Source organism: Rhinopithecus roxellana, chromosome 10 (assembly GCF_007565055.1).
Source record: "Rhinopithecus roxellana isolate Shanxi Qingling chromosome 10, ASM756505v1, whole genome shotgun sequence".
In the NCBI taxonomy this organism is placed as follows: Eukaryota; Metazoa; Chordata; class Mammalia; order Primates; family Cercopithecidae; genus Rhinopithecus; species Rhinopithecus roxellana.
Window position 1 is genome coordinate 40384800 of NC_044558.1, and position 18896 is coordinate 40403695.

Sequence of the window (18896 nt, forward strand, 5' to 3'; positions counted from 1 at the left end):
CAATACACTTTTGATAAAGGCACAGAAAGCTCATCAGTAGCAATGATGTGAGCTGGGTTGCATCTCCAGGTTTGTCCAAGCAAACTGAACAATGGCAGCAATCCTCCTATTTTAATATTCATAACATCAAGGCAAGGACAAAGAAAAAACAAAACAAAATGCTTGAACTGATTTTGGTGTTTGTTTCTGACCTACAAAAAAAAAAGAAAACAGCATTTCACTAAGCTGAAGAGTGTCCTTCACATCGTGTATATTGTATTGCACATAAATTTTAAAAAATCCATCAAAAACAACAAGAACAGATGAATAAAGAAGCCCAGTGCTTTTTGAGATAGAAGCCTTCTTCAGAATCACCTCCCTCTCTTAAGAAGTAATCTGGTGAAAAATAATGGTTAGGCAAAGGCAGGTGTTGGAGGACGTTTTCCCAATCTTTTAGAATGTCTTGCTTAAGAGACACAGAGGTGACTGGAGACTGAGTTACCAGTGTACTATTCATTTTCCAAGCAGACGTCAAAAGATACTCTTTAATAGTGGAAACTGAGGGTTATACAGTAAGGTTCAGACTTCAGCAGGAATCCTTGTTGTCAAGTAAAAGTTTAACCTAGCAGAAGCAAATGACACCCAGATGTCCTCACCTTTTCTTTTTTTTTAAACCCTGGTGTTCTAAGCATAAAAAAGGAAATAGAAAATAACACAGACCACTCTATTTTAATATTTTTAAGTAGCATAAATCATAATGGTTTGTATACTACACTGTACAAATAATATACTGTTACTTTTGAAAGAAAATGAACTTCTTATAGGGTTTTCTGAAATAGTTACTCCATACAGCTAAGAGCTTGACCCTTTAGCCACTGCTACAGCAGATGGAATACAAGCTTTGAGGTTCCAAGTCTTCCAGTTGTGCCTGTTTCTGTTGCCACTGAGGGATGAGCCTCTCAGAGCCCTGTCGTGGCCCTGTCCATCTCCTGCGCCAGGAAACACGGGTTCCGCAGGTGGACGCGTGCCGATGAGTACAGCTTCTGTGCTTTGCTTTCCACAAGCCTCCTCCCCCTTTAAGAGAACTTGCGCTTCTTCATGGCTTCTGCCTTGACCGCCAAGCTCTTGGCACAGATGGTCAGTACCACAATGAGAACGCCCACCACAAATGTCACCAGGGGCCAGAGGAAGCAATGCAGGAGGACAATCTCATCATGAGTGCGATGCAGAAGCACGTCGTCTGGTCTGCAAGACAATGGAGAAAAAGAAAAAAACAGCAGTCAAATGCCTTGGCACTGGAAAACTCTTTACAACCTAAAGCCAAATTTGCTTTCCAGTCCATAGGAAATAACCATTACTGAAAGTAAAGGCTGCCCTCTGACTATAAACACTGTAATTTTGTGCTTCAAACCCATTACAGAAAGTTTTGAGCTCTTGAGTCATGTAATTGGTGCAAATTTACACATTAATTATAATATAATTTACATGTTACAAAATGTCAAAAGTGTATTTCTTATGCTATGATTTTCCTTCATTCTATGTTACTTAATGTATTCCACTTTCTCATTCATCCTCTAATGTCCACTGGTCAAGGGGTTTGAATCAGTCAAAAAATTACCGATGGGTGAGCATTCTCCAGCAAATCAGAACTAGACCTTAGCTCACAGGTGTGGCCCCAGAGATCTTCATTCAGAAAAAAAAAAAGGTCAGTTAAAGCCACTGCTTGAATTCAGTCAGAAAGACAGCTGGTGTCACTGTCAGAGCAACTCGGCTTCACTATGTAAACTAGAGATTTTTATTAATAAGCAGACAATGGCTGAATGAATGCCTTTTCCCATGCTTCTGGGTGAAATTAGCCATCATTTTAAAACACTGACCACTTTCTTGATAAATCTCGCGAAGTCCTAGCAATAGATTTCTGTCTTGTCAATGTGAGGCTCTATTTTTCAATTCCTGCATTGGTCCCATTCACAGAAAGTGAAGATGAGATGTGCTCCACAAGCCATGATCTCTAATCTTTGGCCATTAGTAAGAGATCCTGGAAGAAATTTTATTTTTTTTTTCAGATGGAGTCTCATTCTCTCACCCAGGCTGGAGTGCAGTGGCGCCATCTCAGCTAACTGCAATTTCTGCCTCAGCCTCCTGAGTAGCTGGGACTGCCGGTGCTCACCACCATGCCTGGCTAATTTTTTTGCATTTTTAGTAGAGACAGGGTTTCACTGTGTTAGCCAGAATGGTCTAGATCTCCTGACCTCATGATCCGCCAGCCTTGGCCTCCCAAAGCACTGGGATTACAGGTGTGAGCCACCGCACCAGGCAGGAGTTTAACTTTTTAATACAAGAGATTTACATTTTGTAAGATATTTCCATTTCATCCACAAGGTTTGCCGTGTTACATTAGAGTAGCTATGTTTTCTCCAGAAAAAAATGAAAATAATGCAGAATAATGAGTCCAACTGCCCTTAAGAACATCAAAGCCTTCAGAGCACAAGAACAGTGCATCTAACACAGAAATACATTCCTGAAAATCACTCATTAGTCACAGCTCTTATAATTCAGAACCCATTTTCCCTGAAGATTGACAAAGGGCGTTGAATATTTCTTTTTACTTATAGTGGAGCTATCATGTGCCATTAACATAAATAGTTTTACAGACTGGCTTTGAAATTACAAAATCCTTGCATTTTTTCCTTTGATGCACAGTGTAATTTCAAATTTTGCACATAATACAAGATTTCTATTGATGTTTTATTTCATAGTATTTCAATTAAAATTTATATTAACTAAATGCAGAGTCATTTTAACAATGAGGCAACAATCACCCCAGCTTTCAGAAATTGTGCCTTTTTTTGGAATTCCTATAGCATTAAATTATCTCCAAGACTTGTGCTACCATTAGTATATGTGTATATATTGATGTATATATTCTTTTCTTCTGTAAGGCCCATTAGGGCTATGACATTGTCATTGCTGCTACTCTACAAACAGATGCTGCTACTGAGAAATAGGAGTCTGCCTTTGTTGCAGCCTTATTATCCATGCAAATTTTCAAGAACTTCATGATTGAAGTCTAAAAAAGTCAAGGCTGAGGTCTAAAAAGAGTCAGGACACAGGATAGCCAGCATCATATTTAAGAGTCTGAAATCCCCATCCCAGCACTGCCATGATTCTTTTCCCAGGTACAGAGCTCATAGCTGTCAGAAACCTCTCCCTAAGTGTGTGAGGGAAGGTAAAAGCTGTCTCTCAGGATGCTCTTTCCTTCTTTCTGTGAAGGACTGTTATGCTCCTCCATAATCCACTGATACAAAAATAGGTCTTAAATTCTTCATCAAAATGGCTAAGGGTGCACAAGAATGTGAATTTTATTTAGTATCACTGAAGTGTACATTTTAAAATGGTTAAGATGGCTGGGCGCAGTGGCTCATGCCTGTAATCCCAGCACTTTGGGAGACAGAGGCGGGCAGATTGCTTGAGACCGGGAGTTCAAGACCAACCTGGGCAAGATAGCGAAATCCTGTCTCTACAAAAAACTACATGCCTGTAGACCTAGTTAACTTGGGAGGCTGAAGCGGGAGGATCTCTTGAGCCCAGGAGGTCGAGGCTGCAGCGAGCCATGATCAAGCCAATGCACTCCAGCTTGGGTGACAGAGTGAGACCCTGCCTCCAAAAGAAAAAAAAAAATGATTATGGTGTTAAAAAAAAGAACTTGGATTTTTTAAACATTATTTTAATAAATGTGCATGTAATTTCCATAAGTAATATGTTTTTGCAACTAATTTTCTAGTAAAATGCTTCAGCGTGGATCCTCGTTTGTATTCATACTCCAGTCATTCTTAACTGATGTTGAATGCTTTCACAACATTGTGCAATTGAGCCAGAAAAATAGCCCAGATGACAGTGGTGGGAATCATACATATTTTCTGAAACACAGTTTGAAGAACATGTACCAAAAAAGAATGTGAGTAAAAGGAAGAGGAGGAGAGAAAAATAATAACTGGAAAATGCTGGACCCAGATATTTGTTTTATTCAGAAACTTCTTGGCATTCTACCTCCTAGCAGAGTGCTTGGAGTAAAACCTCAATATCTTAAATGACAAAACGACATCAGTCCCTCTGAGTTAGCCATACTGAATTTGTAATCACTTCAGAAGTGTTCTTTGAGGTGGAAATGTTAAATATAAATGTAGACATTTCTTTAAAAATAATTCATGTCCATTTCTACTTCCTACAGCTCTAAGGTGCCCCATAATCTCCTTCAACAGGAAAACATTTATCTGCACAGTAATGCTCACGCTCATCATTCAGTTTTTTGGTTTAGTGAGATTATCTCTAAATTGCCTCTTGTGTCCTAATTAAAGTCTAGCTCATTCAAACTGGGCTTGTAGTGCCTTAACTGAAGGCACTCCCCTGTCTCAGTTTCCTCCAATTTTATCGGGCAGGCAGTTTTCAGATTGTTTAGCCAAAAAGTATTTGCAAAGGGGTTTGGGCTTAGAATTCAATTTGCCATAATTATATAGTAAGGAATGAACTGTAATTTCTTTATAAATAATCACTGTTTGCCACATGTGGCAAACTGGATAAATAGCATGATGAGATCTGACATCATAAAACCAGGATGGTGACAAGAATACGTAGACAATAAGCAAAAAAGGGGTAATTACTCTATTATCTAGGGACTTCAAAAAAGTAAGCAAGAGATTTCTCTTGGAGTATGCAGGAACACTAATGAAAAGCACTTTTAAGCCCTGGGTCAGGGCTACAAAAGAAGAGGAAATACTGTGGGCGGGCCATAGAAAAACTTCCCTAAGCATTGGCACTACCCTGAGTCAAGGTTTGAAACTATGTGGTGATAATAATGACAGTCAGCATTTATTACGTGCTTTCTACCCTCCAGGTGCTGTGGTAGGACATTCAGACTCAATTGATCCTTCAAATGACCCTTTGCTCAAGTAATTTTTAATTTTCATTTTATAATGGAAGAAACTAAGGTAAAGAAAGATCGGTTTCCCCAGGATTACACAATTTAAAATAACGACACGATTTGAAACCCTGTCTGTAAGATTTTTAAAATTATACTATTTATTTACCCTTAAGCCAGCTTTTCTCAAATTTGAATCACTTCACAGTGCTTGTTGAAGTGCAGTTTCCTGGTTTTCAACCCTTGATTTACTATAATTAGCATCTGAGTTTGTGGGATCCAGAAATCTGCATTTTGGAGCAGCTCTGGGATGATTCTTATGTGCACTTCAGTTTAAGAAGCATTGTGTCAAGTTCTAATAGTTAAAAAAAAAAATGAAATATGAAACTTAATGCTACTTAGTTATTTCTCAAACTGCCTAATTGATACTTATGTTCAAGTCGTTTTCTTTTTTTCTTTTTGAGACAGAGTCTTGCTCTGTCACCCAGGCTGGAGTGCAGTGGCGCGATCTCGGCTCACTGCAAGCTCCACCTCCCAGGTTCACGCCATTCTCCTGCCTCAGCCTCCGGAGTAGCTGTGAATACAGGCGCCCACCACTATGCCTGGCTAATTTTTTGTATATTTAGTAGAGACGGGGTTTCACCGTGTTAGCCAGGATGGTCTCAATCTCCTGACCTCGTGATCGGCCCGCCTCCGCCTCCCAAAGTGCTAGGATTACAGGTGTGAGCCACTGCACCCGGCCTTTTTTTTTTTTTTTTTTTTTGACGGAGTCTCGCTCTGTTGCCCAGGCTGGAGTGCTGTGATGCGATCTCGGCTCACTGCAACCTCCACCTCCCGGGTTCAAGCAATTCTCCTGCCTCAGCCTCCTGGGTAGCTGGGACTACAGGCGCCTGCCAGCACACCCCGCTAATTTTTGTATTTTTAGTAGAGAGGGGGTTTCACCATATTGGCCAGGTTGGTCTTGAACTCCTGACCTTGTGATCCGCCAGCCTCAGCCTCCCCAAGTGTTGGGATTACAGGTGTGAGCCACACCGCCTGGCCTGTTCAGGTCATTTTCATGATCTCTACATATTTTTGTGTAGAGACGGGCTTTCACTAAGTGGCCCAGGCTGGTCTTGAACTCTTGAGCTTAAGCAATCTGCCTGCCTTGGCCTCCCAAACTACTGGGATTACAGGCGTGAGCCACTGCACCCAGCTAAAAATGCTTTTTAAATATCAAATGTATCAGCCTAGTTTTTGACAATGGCTGAAGAGCAAATCGTTCAAGACTCAAGTCACTGAGGTGCCTGAAGTGTCCTGTGTTTCTGGGTGAGGGTGTCCCATCAGGTTAGATTCCCAACATGGAGGTGGCACAATGATTTTTTACAATGAAAACCAAAGAACACCTGACATGTGATCTTTCCCAGATAACTTTGCTTGAGGCTGGGTTTCAGAAAGCCTCGGAAAGTCTTCTACAGAAATGTCAAGTGTATAAACAAATCTTTAAATGAGATGCCACAAGCGAAAGAGGTGACTATGTCATAGATTTTCAGGCAAAAGTTACTGATCATCGATATGTAATCTAGAAAGCCTTGATGCAGGTATTTGATTCAGTGTTTTTTTTTTTTTTTTTTTTTTTTTTTTTTGAGATGGAGTCTTGCTCTGTCGCCCAGGCTGTAGTCTGATCTCAGCTCACTGCAAGTGCTGCCTCCTGAGTTTAGGCCATTCTCCTGCCTCAGCCTCCCAAGTAGCTGGGACTACAGGCGCCCACCACCACACCTGGCTAATTTTTTTTTGTATTTTTAGTAGAGATGGGGTTTCACTGTGTTAGCCAAGCTGGTCTTGATCTCCTGACCTCGTGATCTGCCCACCTCGGCCTCTTAAAGTGCTGGGATTACAAGCATGAGCCACCACGCCTGGCCTCAAGGTTTTTGTTTTTTGTTTTTTGCAAAACTCTCATGCTATGGGATTTCTGGAAAGATACTGTATTAAAACACAACCGATGAAAATATTTGACTTGATTTCTGATTCATGACTTTTAAAAGATTTCAAAAGATGTCTTCTACTGAAAGATGTTAAAAATTAACTTAGGGCCGGGCGCGGTGGCTCACGCCTGTAATCCCAGCACTTTGGGAGGCTGAGGCGGGTAGATCACAAGGTCAGGAGATCGAGACCGTCCTGGCTAACACGGTGAAACCCCGTCTCTACTAAAAAACACGCACAAAAAAATTAGCCGGGCGCGGTGGCGGGCGCCTGTAGTCCCAGCTACTTGGGAGGCTGAGGCAGGAGAATGGCGTGAACCTGGGAGGCGGAGCTTGCAGTGAGCCAAGATCGTGCCACTGCACTCCAGCCTGGGTGACAGAGCAAGACTCCGTCTCAAAAAAAAAAATTAACTTAGAAAAGTGTTGGATTTGGTTTTGGCATAACTGAGCTGATCTTACTGATAGTAATTAGCCAGTGTGTCTAGTTGTTTGATGCAATCGTAAGACCTTGCCAAGAGAGCAGCAAGGCGTGAGTGTCTTCCTATGCAATCACAGGAAGGCAACCTAAAAGCTGTATCAAGTTATTTATAAATTACAGTGGGAATACAGAGACCAGAACACAGAGACCCTTTGTAGTATTCTTTTTTTAAATTTTTTTGAGACGGAGTTTTGCTCTTGTCACCCAGGCTGGAGTGCAGTGGTGTGATCTCGGCTCACTGCAACCTCTGCCTCCTGGGTTCAAGTGATTCTCCTGCCTCAGCCTCCTGAGTAGCTGGGATTACAGGTGTGTGTTCACCACACCCGGCTAATCTTTGTATGTTTAGTAGAGACAAGGTTTTGTCATGTTGGCCAGGCTGGTCTCAAACTCCTGATTTCAACTGATCTCCTGGCCTTGGCCTCCCAAAGTGCTGTGATTACAGGTGTGACCCACTGCACCCAGCCTTTGCAGTATTTTTTTCTGAGACGGAGTCTTGCTCTGTCACCCAGGCTGGACTGCAGGGGTGTGATCTCGGCTCACCTTTGCAGTATTCTTTATGTTGAACTGCTCTGTTGTGGGGATCCACTCAGAACTCCAGCGTTGGTTACAAGATTATTTTAAGCTGAAGACATTTTAGATTCAACAAGTGCTAAACAAAGCTTTCTTGGATCTTCCCTTATCTGACTAAAAGCAGCAGCTTCTGAGATTTGAGGCTACTTTAAATCCCTTCTCCAGGGGAATTTTGTGGCCGTGAGGAAGACAGAAAGACCACTAATACTCATGAAGAAAAACATTATCACTAACTTGTCCTCCTAAAAACCCATTTGTCCTTCCCATAGGAAACTTTTCTTCCTCTCCCTTTTCCCTTCTAAGTTAGGTAGACAAGTAGTACATCAGAAGTCTAAACACTTCTTATGTACTACTGTGAAGCCCTGTGCTCATAAAAATATTAACAGTGATAAAATGTGTATGCTTTTTCTCTGGTTAATTTATCTTTTGTCAGTTTAATTCACAGGCCCCAGCCACTAAACCTGAAAAGCTAAAGGAAAAGTTTTTTGTTTGTTTTTGTCCCCTACAGTACCATGAGCCAATTTTTGCCCACTGGGGTCTAGCACTGATACTGTGATAAGGGCTTTTAAAAGCTTGGGAAGTGGCCATGCACAGTGGTTCATGCCTGTAATCCCAGCACTTTGGGAGGCCAAGGAGGGAGGACTATTTGAGCCCAGATCAAGAACAGCCTGGGCAACATAGGGAGACCCTGTCTCTACAAAATATAAAAAAAAATTAGATGGGCATGGTGGCATATGCCTGTAATCTCGGCTATTTGGGGGCTGAGGTGGAAGTATCGCTTGAGCCTAGGAGGTTGAGGCTGCAGTGGGCCTCCAGTGAGCCACGACTGCGCCACGGCACTCCAGCCTGGGTGACAGATTGAGACCTTCTCTAAAAAAAAACCAAACAAAAAAGGCTAGGGAGGTATTATATCAAGATTATGGTTAGCTCCACGGATGCTTCCTATCTATGAATGAAAGGCTGACTATAGATGTATGAATGTTATAAACAGCCTTACATTTTCCTTAGCTGTTTTCTCAAAGTACGTTAATTTTATGTAATAATGTTTAATTGTACAAGAGTTGCTGTTCATCAAGCTTGCCTATTCTTCATGGAGAAAATTAAATCAAGCCCCAAACTTACAGTTTTTGGAGAGAAAAATTTGCATTCAGTTTTGGCAGGATATCCAGAAAACTGGCAGGTACACTATTTTGGAGCAATAAAGTGTTATATATGCATCTCAGGTACAGCAAAGAAAAAAATAATTCAGTAACACTAGACCCATGATTAGGACTACAGATAGAAGGTATACCCCAGACTTATCCCACAAACTATCATTTAACAGCATTAAATTCTTATGGTAGCTGGGTTTGGTAAATATTTTCCTACTGATTAAGATGACTGTCCCTTCGATGCAGCCCAGTCAAGTAACTGTACCAACCAAGTCTCCCAAAGTAGAGGCCTGGGGAAACCGTCGCCGCTCTGTGCTCCCAGAGTAATCGACTTTTTAAAAGGTTTTACTCACACTGTGTGGTAATTATTTTTTATCCATCTGTCGGTTTTTCCAAAGTGATTCTTAAAACCCTGAGATCAGTGGCCTATTAAGGATAACCCCTGCCGGAGATGCTTCCTGAGTTCTCAGAAATAAAGAGGGGTAATCGTCAAGACTTGCAAACCAGAAGGATGCTTAGGACTTTCTGTTTTTTTAATAAAGCAAGTCAGTGAATGAATTTTATTCTAAAGTCAGCTTGGCATAAAAAGGCTTTATTAAAATCCTTTGTTGTTCTTCCACTGAAAATACAATGGAAAGAGAATTTTCAACCTAGTTAGATATTCTCTAAGATCAGATCTAAGAAACTGCATTAAATTTACATTAAATCCCTTTCCTCTTCCATCGACCTCCTTGAGCTGCTCAGGAACCTGGATCAGTTACAGGTTATCTCCACACCAGAGAGTAGGACTTTTAATTCATTGATTTCATCAGAAGTGCAGGATTTCTGATGTTCCTTGTTCCAGAATTCCTGTGAGGTTTTCTTTAAGAATTACTGTTCTTCAGAGTAATTTGGTTTGTGGTTTCTCTGAGTTACCAAGTTATTTATTTCATAGAGGACTATAAGTGCTTTCTGCGCAAACATTTAAACTTAAGGTTTAAGCATAAATAAACTGGAGACAAGAAGACATCTACATTGTTCTATTTGAGAGATTATTCTTATAATAGTTCTCACCTTGTTAAGCTACTTTGTAGTTCCAAATTTGATGTGAAAGTTCAATATTTTAAATTCGCATAGGAAAGATGAATTACTGATTCAATAAACTGTGTTGGGACAATACAGGCCATTTGGAGAAAAAAACAGCGGCTCCCCGTTTTATTCTCCCCACACATACAAAAAAATCCAGATGGATCAGAACCTTAACTGTATAAAAACAAACCATGAATGCTCTAGAAGAATACCTTCATTCAAAAAACAAAAACAAAACAAAAAAAACCTTGGAGTTTCCTCATTTGTAAAATGGGAAACAAAACCCTCATTAAGAAGATCAAATGAGGGTATGTATGGGAAAAGTGTTTTTTTTTTTTTTTCTTTTTTCTTGTTTGAGACAAGGTCTCAGTCTGTCGCCCAAGCTGGAGTGCTTAACCTCCTGGGCTCAAGCGATCCTCTCACCTCAGCCTCCCTAGTAGCTGGGACTACAGGTGCACACCATCATGCTCAGCTCATTTTTACAATTTTTTGTAGAGACGAGATCTCATTATGTTGCCCAGGCCAGTCTCGAACTCCTGAACTCAAGCGATCCTCCAACTTTCGGCTCCCAAAGTGCTGGGACTACAGGTATGGGCCACCACATCCAGCTGGGAAGCAGTTTTCTATAAAACTCTACACAGCATAGGTGACCTCAAATCTAGTCCAAGTCCAATTTTTCCAACCTCGAAGAAATGAATTTGACAACCCAAAGAATATGATACAGAACCAGAACCTTTTAAATTTTTTTTTTTTTTTTTTGAGACAGAGTCTCGCTATGTCACCCAGGATGGAGTGCAGTGGCACGATCTTGGCTCACTGCAACCTCTGCCTCTCGGGTTCATGCCGTTCTCCTGCCTCAGCCTCCCAAATAGTTGGGACTACAGGTGCCCGCCACCATGCCTGGCTAATTTTTTGTATTTTTAGTAGAGACGGGGTTTCACCGTGTTAGCCAGGATGGTCTCGATCTCCTGACCTCGTGATCCGCCCGCCGCAGCCTCCCAGAGTGCTGGGATTACAGGTGTGAGCCACTGCGCCTGGCAATTTGTGGTATTTTCAAAGCTCAAAGTTGAAGACAAGCTCATAGATATTCATTGTAAAAGTCAATTACACTTAGAACTATTTGCAAATTACTGCCTGTATCTATTTCCTATTGCTGCTCTAGTAGCTTAAAGCAGCAGATTTAGTTTCTTAAAGTTCTGGAGGTCAGAGGTTTGAAATCTGTTTCACTGGACTAAAATGAAGGTGTTAGCAGGGCTGTGTTCCTTCTGGAGGTGCTAGGAGAGAATCTGTTTCCTTGCCTTTCCCAGCATCCTTTCCTGCATTCTTTGGCTCACGGCCCCTTCGCTGGCATCACTCTAATCTCTTGTTTCCCTGATCACATCCCCTACTACTCTCTCTGATCTCATCTTCCCCTTATAAGCATCCTATGATTGCATTTGGGGCACACTCAGGCAATCCACTATAATTTCCCCATCTCAAAATCCTTTATCAGATCTGCAAAGTCCCTTTTATCATCCAAGGTAACAAGGTAGTAAAGCAAAATAACATAAATCCATGGGGATTAAGGTGGGGACATCTTTGGGGGCCACCATTCAGACAGCCACACTACCATAAACTGCTCTCCTATGCTGTAATCAGTTCCTTACTAGCACAAGTTTCCTATCCCTTTTCCCAGTTAGTCGTTCAGGATTAAATCATCAACAGAAGTATTTAAAAATAACCTAGGGAATAAATTGTTTTCTATTAATTCTATTTTATAACTCAGATCTACAATCTGAGTTGTAAGATTTACTTTTTTCATTTTTTCAATGTTTCTTTTATGACAGGCATTTACGTACAAGACACCTGCCCAAAGATTAGCACACGTTATGAAATACTTCTCCTTCCTTCATCCTTTTCCTACATCGTGCCTTTGCCTAGCTAGATCTCCACTACTTCCACCACTACCTGCTGTTCCTAACACAGCATTAATAACACTTTGCAATTTCAATATCCATCCTCCCTAAGGAAGTCCTCCTTACCTTTTATAGAATTTCCTTTTTGTCTTCGTAATTCACCTTTGATATTTCCTTTTCAACTTTATTCTTCATCAGATGTGCCCGAAGATTCCTGACTCTTCTTTATTCAGCTCTTTTATGATGAAAAGTCACTAGCAGTTCTAAATTGCACATTCACTTTAGCCCCAATCTTACGCCACACCATGTTTGACTTTCCTAAAGTTTTTGTTCATTAACTACCCTTTGAATCTTGTTTTTAAATTCTGAATTTTAAAATTGAGGTAGAATTTCCGCACAGAGAAATTGAGAGGTAACAAGTGCCTGGTTTAATCAGTTTTTCATGTTGTTTTGATACTGCTGATTTCTGATCCTTTCAACACTTCTATTTTATAAAAACATTTATCCAACCCTTTCTATTCTTTAAAACCCACATTCTCCCTTACAATGATTTCTCTCATATTTGAAGAGCAATACTGTATTATTAAATCAGATTTCATCCAGAAATGGGGAAATTTGAGGGTGAGCCATTTTGTTTCCAAATAAAGTCTCTCAGAACTAATTTTCCATCTCAGCGATGCCTAGTCCTAAAGAAACATCCTCAGAAAATGGAAATGTTGATTCAGGATGTTAACACCCAAAATATCTTTCTTTTTTACAATTCCTTAGAGGAATTAATTCTTAAACATCAAAAGGTACTTGTTGTGATACAGCATGTCTGATAATACAGGGGTACACAAGGGACTTCTCAAGCAAGCCCGGCTGGATAGGACTAAAAATCAAAGGACTAATTATATCAGGACATCCCATAATCCCTTCACTGATTAAGATGAAACAACGGTGCCCCTTACTTACTTTGTGAAGCCAAATTAACAAAGTTGAAATAGAAGTTCTCCTTATAAGAAAGGCTACAAACACTGGAAGGATTAGTCACAGTGAGCAAAAATCACCGATGCACCCAAAGTATGCATATGAGCAGTGATTCCACTGGGTATCTATAAGGCTGGTAAGAGCTTTAGAATTTGGTTTTCAAGGAAATGAGGTGGGTAAGAAATCCCCTCAAATTGTCAATGTATCTTCTTGCCATCTCAACAATCCTGGGTACAATGTGCACAGATGAAATATGGCATTTAAAAGGAGGTCAAGAAACATTTTCCTCATGGTTTTGATATAAAATCAAGACAGCAACAAACACTGGAAGGATTAATCACGGAGCAAAGTTAGCATGCGCCTTTGTCTCAAAATCGTCAAAATCTTTTAAATGAAATAAGATTATATCCAAGGGCCTAAAAGCAGGTGTCTTCTAGGTTTGTCCAAGACCGTACTTCTAAAATCCTAGAATCTGCTTCATTGTTTCAGGTGAATGAAGTCATAGGCTACGCCAAGCATAGTGACTGCACACATATAAAAAGCTGCTTTTTGAAAGATCACTTTAACAACCACATTCTGTATTATTTCCCTAAGCTGAATCATGTTCTCAGCCCTCGCTCCAGGCAAAGAGGACACAGAAAACGAGCAGGAGATATAATCACAGATCACACACTTGCAACGTGGGTGTGAGAAACTGTTTCCAGGGAGAAAATGACAAACATACTGATGTGCCCAAAATATGCCTATGGGCAGGGATTCCATTGGGTGTCTGTAAGGCTGGCAAGAGCTTTAGAATTTGGTTCTCAAGGAAATGAGGTGGGTAAGGAATCCCCCCAAATGTCAACGTATCTTCTTTCCATCTCAGCAATCCTGGGTATGATGTGCACAGATAAAATATGGCAGTTAAAAGGAAGTCAAGGAATATTTTCTCATGAATTTTGATATAAAGTCAAGATGGCTTCTTAGATAGGACAATTAAAGTGGGGCATAGCAACACAGGCTGGCGGAGTCTCCCATGGCTCAACCACAAATGCCCCCATAAAGAACGGTACGTAGTCTCAGTGAGTCTGTTCAACTCCCAGGAACCTGGATTGTTTCCCCAGCATTCCCACACCTAGAAGAGCATCACACCCTGCTAAGCTCGAAGTGAGAGCTCAGTAAATGTTAGTGGAATAAGAAACAGCTTCAAAGAACAAAGTGAAAATCCAGTGCCACAGAGTGTCAGTTAAGCAAATTAAGGTAGGGGGCAGGGAACAAGATCTTACATGTCATGGAGGTTTTTTCCAAAGGCCACATATATTTGTTTGAAATTGTAAATATCATGGATGTATTTGCATAAACAGGCATGCGTATTTGCTTGTGTTTTTACAGACTGTGCCAACTATTTTCAGATAATTTCCAAGAACAAATGATCATATTTACTACTCACTTTGTCATTACTGCTTTTCTTCCTGTTTCGTCTTTTAATCGATCTCTTATCTAGCCTAGCCAGATAGATATGTGTATAACAACGGTCACAAGCAGTTCCTGTTCCTTCAACTCACTTGTCCCATCCCTACTGAGGTGCTTTGCCCTCCAACGCTGCTGCTCCTATACATGTCACAATTTCAGACCCAGCATGCTAGGAACTGCAGCCAGCGCCTGGTTAAGCCAATACTAAATGGGCCCAAACAGGTGAACAGACATTCTGTTTTTCTCCAAACCTCTGAAAAAAGATTCTGCAACTCATCTCACAGTAATTTGTTCCCTAATTTACTCTTAGGAAATTGCCGTTATTGTTTGATTAGGTTAAGTACAATTCCCTATAATTAGATCCTCAGTGAAGAAAAATCAACCCATCGCCACAATTTACTTTCTTTTCTATACCTCCAGCATCAGTACTGTACCATTATTTTGGCAGCTCTGGAGAAAGGCTCTGAAAAATATCATGGGTGGAGGGAAAGTCAGCTGTATGTCTTTCTGAAGAAAGCGCTACCTTCTGTTATATCATCATCATTCTAGAAGATTCCCAATTGTTAAAAGCCTGTTTCATTAAAGTGTATTACACACCAGTTATTTTTTAAATTAAATAATTAGCAGCATATATGTATTTTGCTACTGCATATAGGAAAACAGAAATAGGCTAGCATTTCTGTCAAGGCTAGCAATGAATCATTCATCCTAACCCCTAAATTATATAGTAAAGAATACATGAATAAGAGCTTTACATTCAATTCTGTTGTAGTCTGTCAAGCAATTATCTCTCTCTCAGTTAAAAGGCATTAAACAGATCTTGAAATGCTTTTGCAAAGTAAAATTAGCTAAATTAATTTTGAGGCTCTTTTCCTAAATGAATTGATTACAAATATGTTTGGAGAACAAAAATACTATATAGAAATACGCATAACAATGCAAGTGGTGACTTACAGTTCAATAATAGAATCTTAAAACTTGAGTAACGAAAAAGACCCTATCAGTCAATCTTAAAGTTTCTCTTAGATGTGCCAGCAGCTTAACTTTAGCCTGTTAGCATGTGATACTCAAAATTCAAGAAAATACATGTAAATAACTATCAGATTGGTGGAATAAACATGGTAAAGATTTTGAAAATCACTAAAAATTATAGCCACAGGTATTCCTACAGGAGGAACCTGTTTTCTGTTCTTTCACCTTGATACTAGCATTAAGCATTAATGTCCCAGATAGGTATCCCTCCTTCATCTGGGGTCCCACAGTGAAAATGACATGGAACAGAGCTGCACACGACCCAAGACAGACCTGGACAGGAAATAAACACTGGCTGTTATAAAATTCTGAGATTTGCAGGTTGTTTCCACAGTGCAATTTAGCCTAAGCTCACTGAAACACACCAGGAAAGGCTGGGGATCCAATGGTTTCACGAAGGAAACTGCCATGATGGTCAAAAACAATCTTAATCTAAAGCACAAAAAAGTTTAGAGATGTTTATTTGGGCATTTTAAAAGACTTTCTTGGTACTCAGCTCTCTTCCATTCAGCCACGTGATATTTGCGGAATAGCTATGATGTAGCAGGGACCAGGGCCATATTTGTGTTGGCTCTCACTAGTCAGCTGTAAATCTGAAGGCAGGAACACCATTTTCCCATGTTTATATTCCCATTACCCAGAATAATGCTTGTCATATGCTCTAGGTGCTCATAAATGTTTGTTGTTGGCTTACTGCTGAAATCCATTTCAAAATGCAATGGACATTTGTACAAAGTGCAGAGGTAATATTAAAGAAGGAGAACTGAAGTTTGCCTGGGAAAACAAAAAGAAAATATCTTTTCAGCAACATGAAAGAACAGGAGATTACAGTTTGGTGAACAAATGGGGAAATAACTTCTTGGTAGAAGATACAGCACAAATGCTTTGGTCTGGCATTTCAGATTATTTTGCCACCAACAGTATACTTTAAAAAATGTTGGCTGGGCGCGGTGGCTCAAGCCTGTAATCCCAGCACTTTGGGAGGCCCAGATGGGTGGATCACGAGGTCAGGAGATTGAGACCATCCTGGTCTACACGGTGAAACCTCGTCTCTACTAAAAAAAATACAAAAAACTAGCCGGGCGAGATGGCGGGCGCCTGTAGTCCCAGCTACTAGGGAGGCTGAGGCAGGAGAATGGCGTAAACCCGGGAGGTGGAGCTTGCAGTGAGCCGAGATCACGCCACTGCACTCCAGCCTGGGCGACAGAGAGAGACTCCGTCTGAAAAAATAAATAAATAAATAAATAAATAAATAAATAAAAAATAAAAATAAAAAATAAAAAATGTTATAATAGCAATCTTATTAATTAGATTTAATACAGTCCCTTATGTTATCCTAACCCAGAATGGACTAGAATCCTGGCTCATGTTAGCAGCACTAGAGCAGAATAGTTAAGAGAATGGACTCTGGAAGCTCAATAAAGAGGTTTGAATCCTGGCTCTGTCACTTGCCAGCTATGTGATTTGGTCATATTGCTTAACCTCTCTGTGCTCCAGGTCCCTCATGTATAAAATGAAGATTGTGTTAACAATGCCTTGTAGGGGTGTCATGCAGATTCAATGAATTAATATGCAAAAAGCATTTAAATAGTTTCTGGTACAGAGGCAGCATGGTAAACAGGTGTTGGCTATTATGAAAGGCCAGAGGGCGATCAGCCGTGAAATAGGTCTATGTCCTAGTCCTTTTCAGCATTTTTATCAATAACTTGGATGAGAAAAACCAAAGCCATTTTGACTTACACTTAAGATAGAATTATGATGGAAGATATAACAAATATGATGGGTACCATAATCAAGAGTCAAAATAATCATGAGACTGGAACGATCGGTCAAAAGCAACAAGATGTATTCACATAGGGATACATAAGACATTTTAAAATTCTTGCATATTTGAATGTAACACAAATCTCACCAGTTTAAGAATGGGGGAACCTGCTTTAATAAAGACCAGCGTGTATAAATCAAATGTTGGGGGAGCAAGTTTAATTAAGTGTAAGCTCTGTATGAATCAATGGTGTGCTGTAGTTGCCAAAAAAGCTCATGCCATGTCATTAACTAAGTTTTAGTCTCTGGATTTAATAAGGGTGGTAGAAATGTTCTGCCTTCCTTTGGACTGGCCAGCTCAGGGCACAGTAAGAAAAGCATCCCAAATGATGAGAACGAATTGGTTCCCAACAGTGATGGCAGTATGAACTTGGTGACACCAACAGTCTGAAGGTCAAGTACTCAGGTGCAGATCCTGACACTGCTCCTCCCCTGGCCATGGGATCTTAAAGCCTCTGTTGCTTCTTCTGTAAAACTTGGACAATATGGTCTACCTTCACACTGAGATGACAGAACTAAGGTGAATCTTTAAAAATTGTGGTAAAGTGTTCAATTTAGTGGCATTAATTAGACTCACAATTTAGTGGCATTAATTAGATTCACATCATTTATTTCCAAAACTTTTTTTTTTTAGATAGAGTCTTGCTCTGTCGTTCAGGCTGGAGTGCAGTGGTGTAATCTCAGCTCACTGCAACCTCTACCTCCCGGGTTCAAGCGATTCTCCTGCCTCAGCCTCCTGGGTAGCTGGATTTACAGGCACGCGCCACCACACCTGGCTAATTTCTGTATTTTTGGTAGAGATGGGGTTTCACCATGTTGGTGAGGCTGGTCTCGAACTCCTGACCCCTTGATCTGCCTGCCTCGGCCTCCCAAAGTGCTGGGATTACAGGTGTGAGCCACCGCACCTGGCCCAAAACTTTTAAATCTCACCAAACAGAAACTCTCTAGCCATTGAGCAGCAGCTCCCCACTTTCCTCTTCCCCCAGTCCCTGATAACCTTAATGTACTATCTGTCTCTAGGAATTTGCCTATTTTAGGTATTCCCCAGGATTAATTTCTTGACAACTAAAAACGTTTAAAAATGGAGTGGGCTTCTTCAGGAGGAGGTGATGTCCACTGTCACAAGAGTTGTTCAAGTAGAGAGCAGAAAACACTTTAAAAAATTATGTGGTGGGGATTCATTTTGGGTTAGAGCAAATGACTGAAAAGCATCTCCCAGATTTGACAGTCAATGAGTCTATGAACTCCACAATACATTCTACATGTGTTTCTGGTGACTTCTAGCCCCATTTTATCTAAGATGAAACTGAGGCAAGAGCTCTTTGATAAGTAGCCCAAGGTCAATCATTAAGTCATGAAGAGAGCTATGGATAGAAATGAAGTCTCCTGACGCACAGCCCTGCCCTGCATTCCACCATCTGATGATGCTACACTCTATGACCTACTTGTCCTACGGTTCTTGTATTTTTCCTCCCAAATTCCCTCAGGGCTTTGTTTGAAGGCTGCATAAAATATCTTAAATGAAAAGTGATTTAATAACACATGAAATTCTTAACTTTAATGCCACGATGATAAAAGCTGTTAGAAGATGAATTTGCA

At 40.5% G+C, this 18896-nt stretch overlaps 1 protein-coding gene across 1 annotated transcript in view; it reads right to left on the reverse strand.

The window, feature by feature from the left end:
• Positions 1 to 228: 228 nt before the first annotated feature.
• The window catches only part of KCNMB4 (potassium calcium-activated channel subfamily M regulatory beta subunit 4), a 70488-nt gene continuing 51820 nt past the window's right edge, over positions 229 to 18896 (reverse strand). The window contains exon 3 of the mRNA XM_010358717.2: positions 229 to 1224. Coding sequence (XP_010357019.1) covers positions 1056 to 1224 — 169 coding nt within the window. The 3' untranslated portion in view covers positions 229 to 1055. The remainder of the gene's footprint in view (positions 1225 to 18896) is intronic.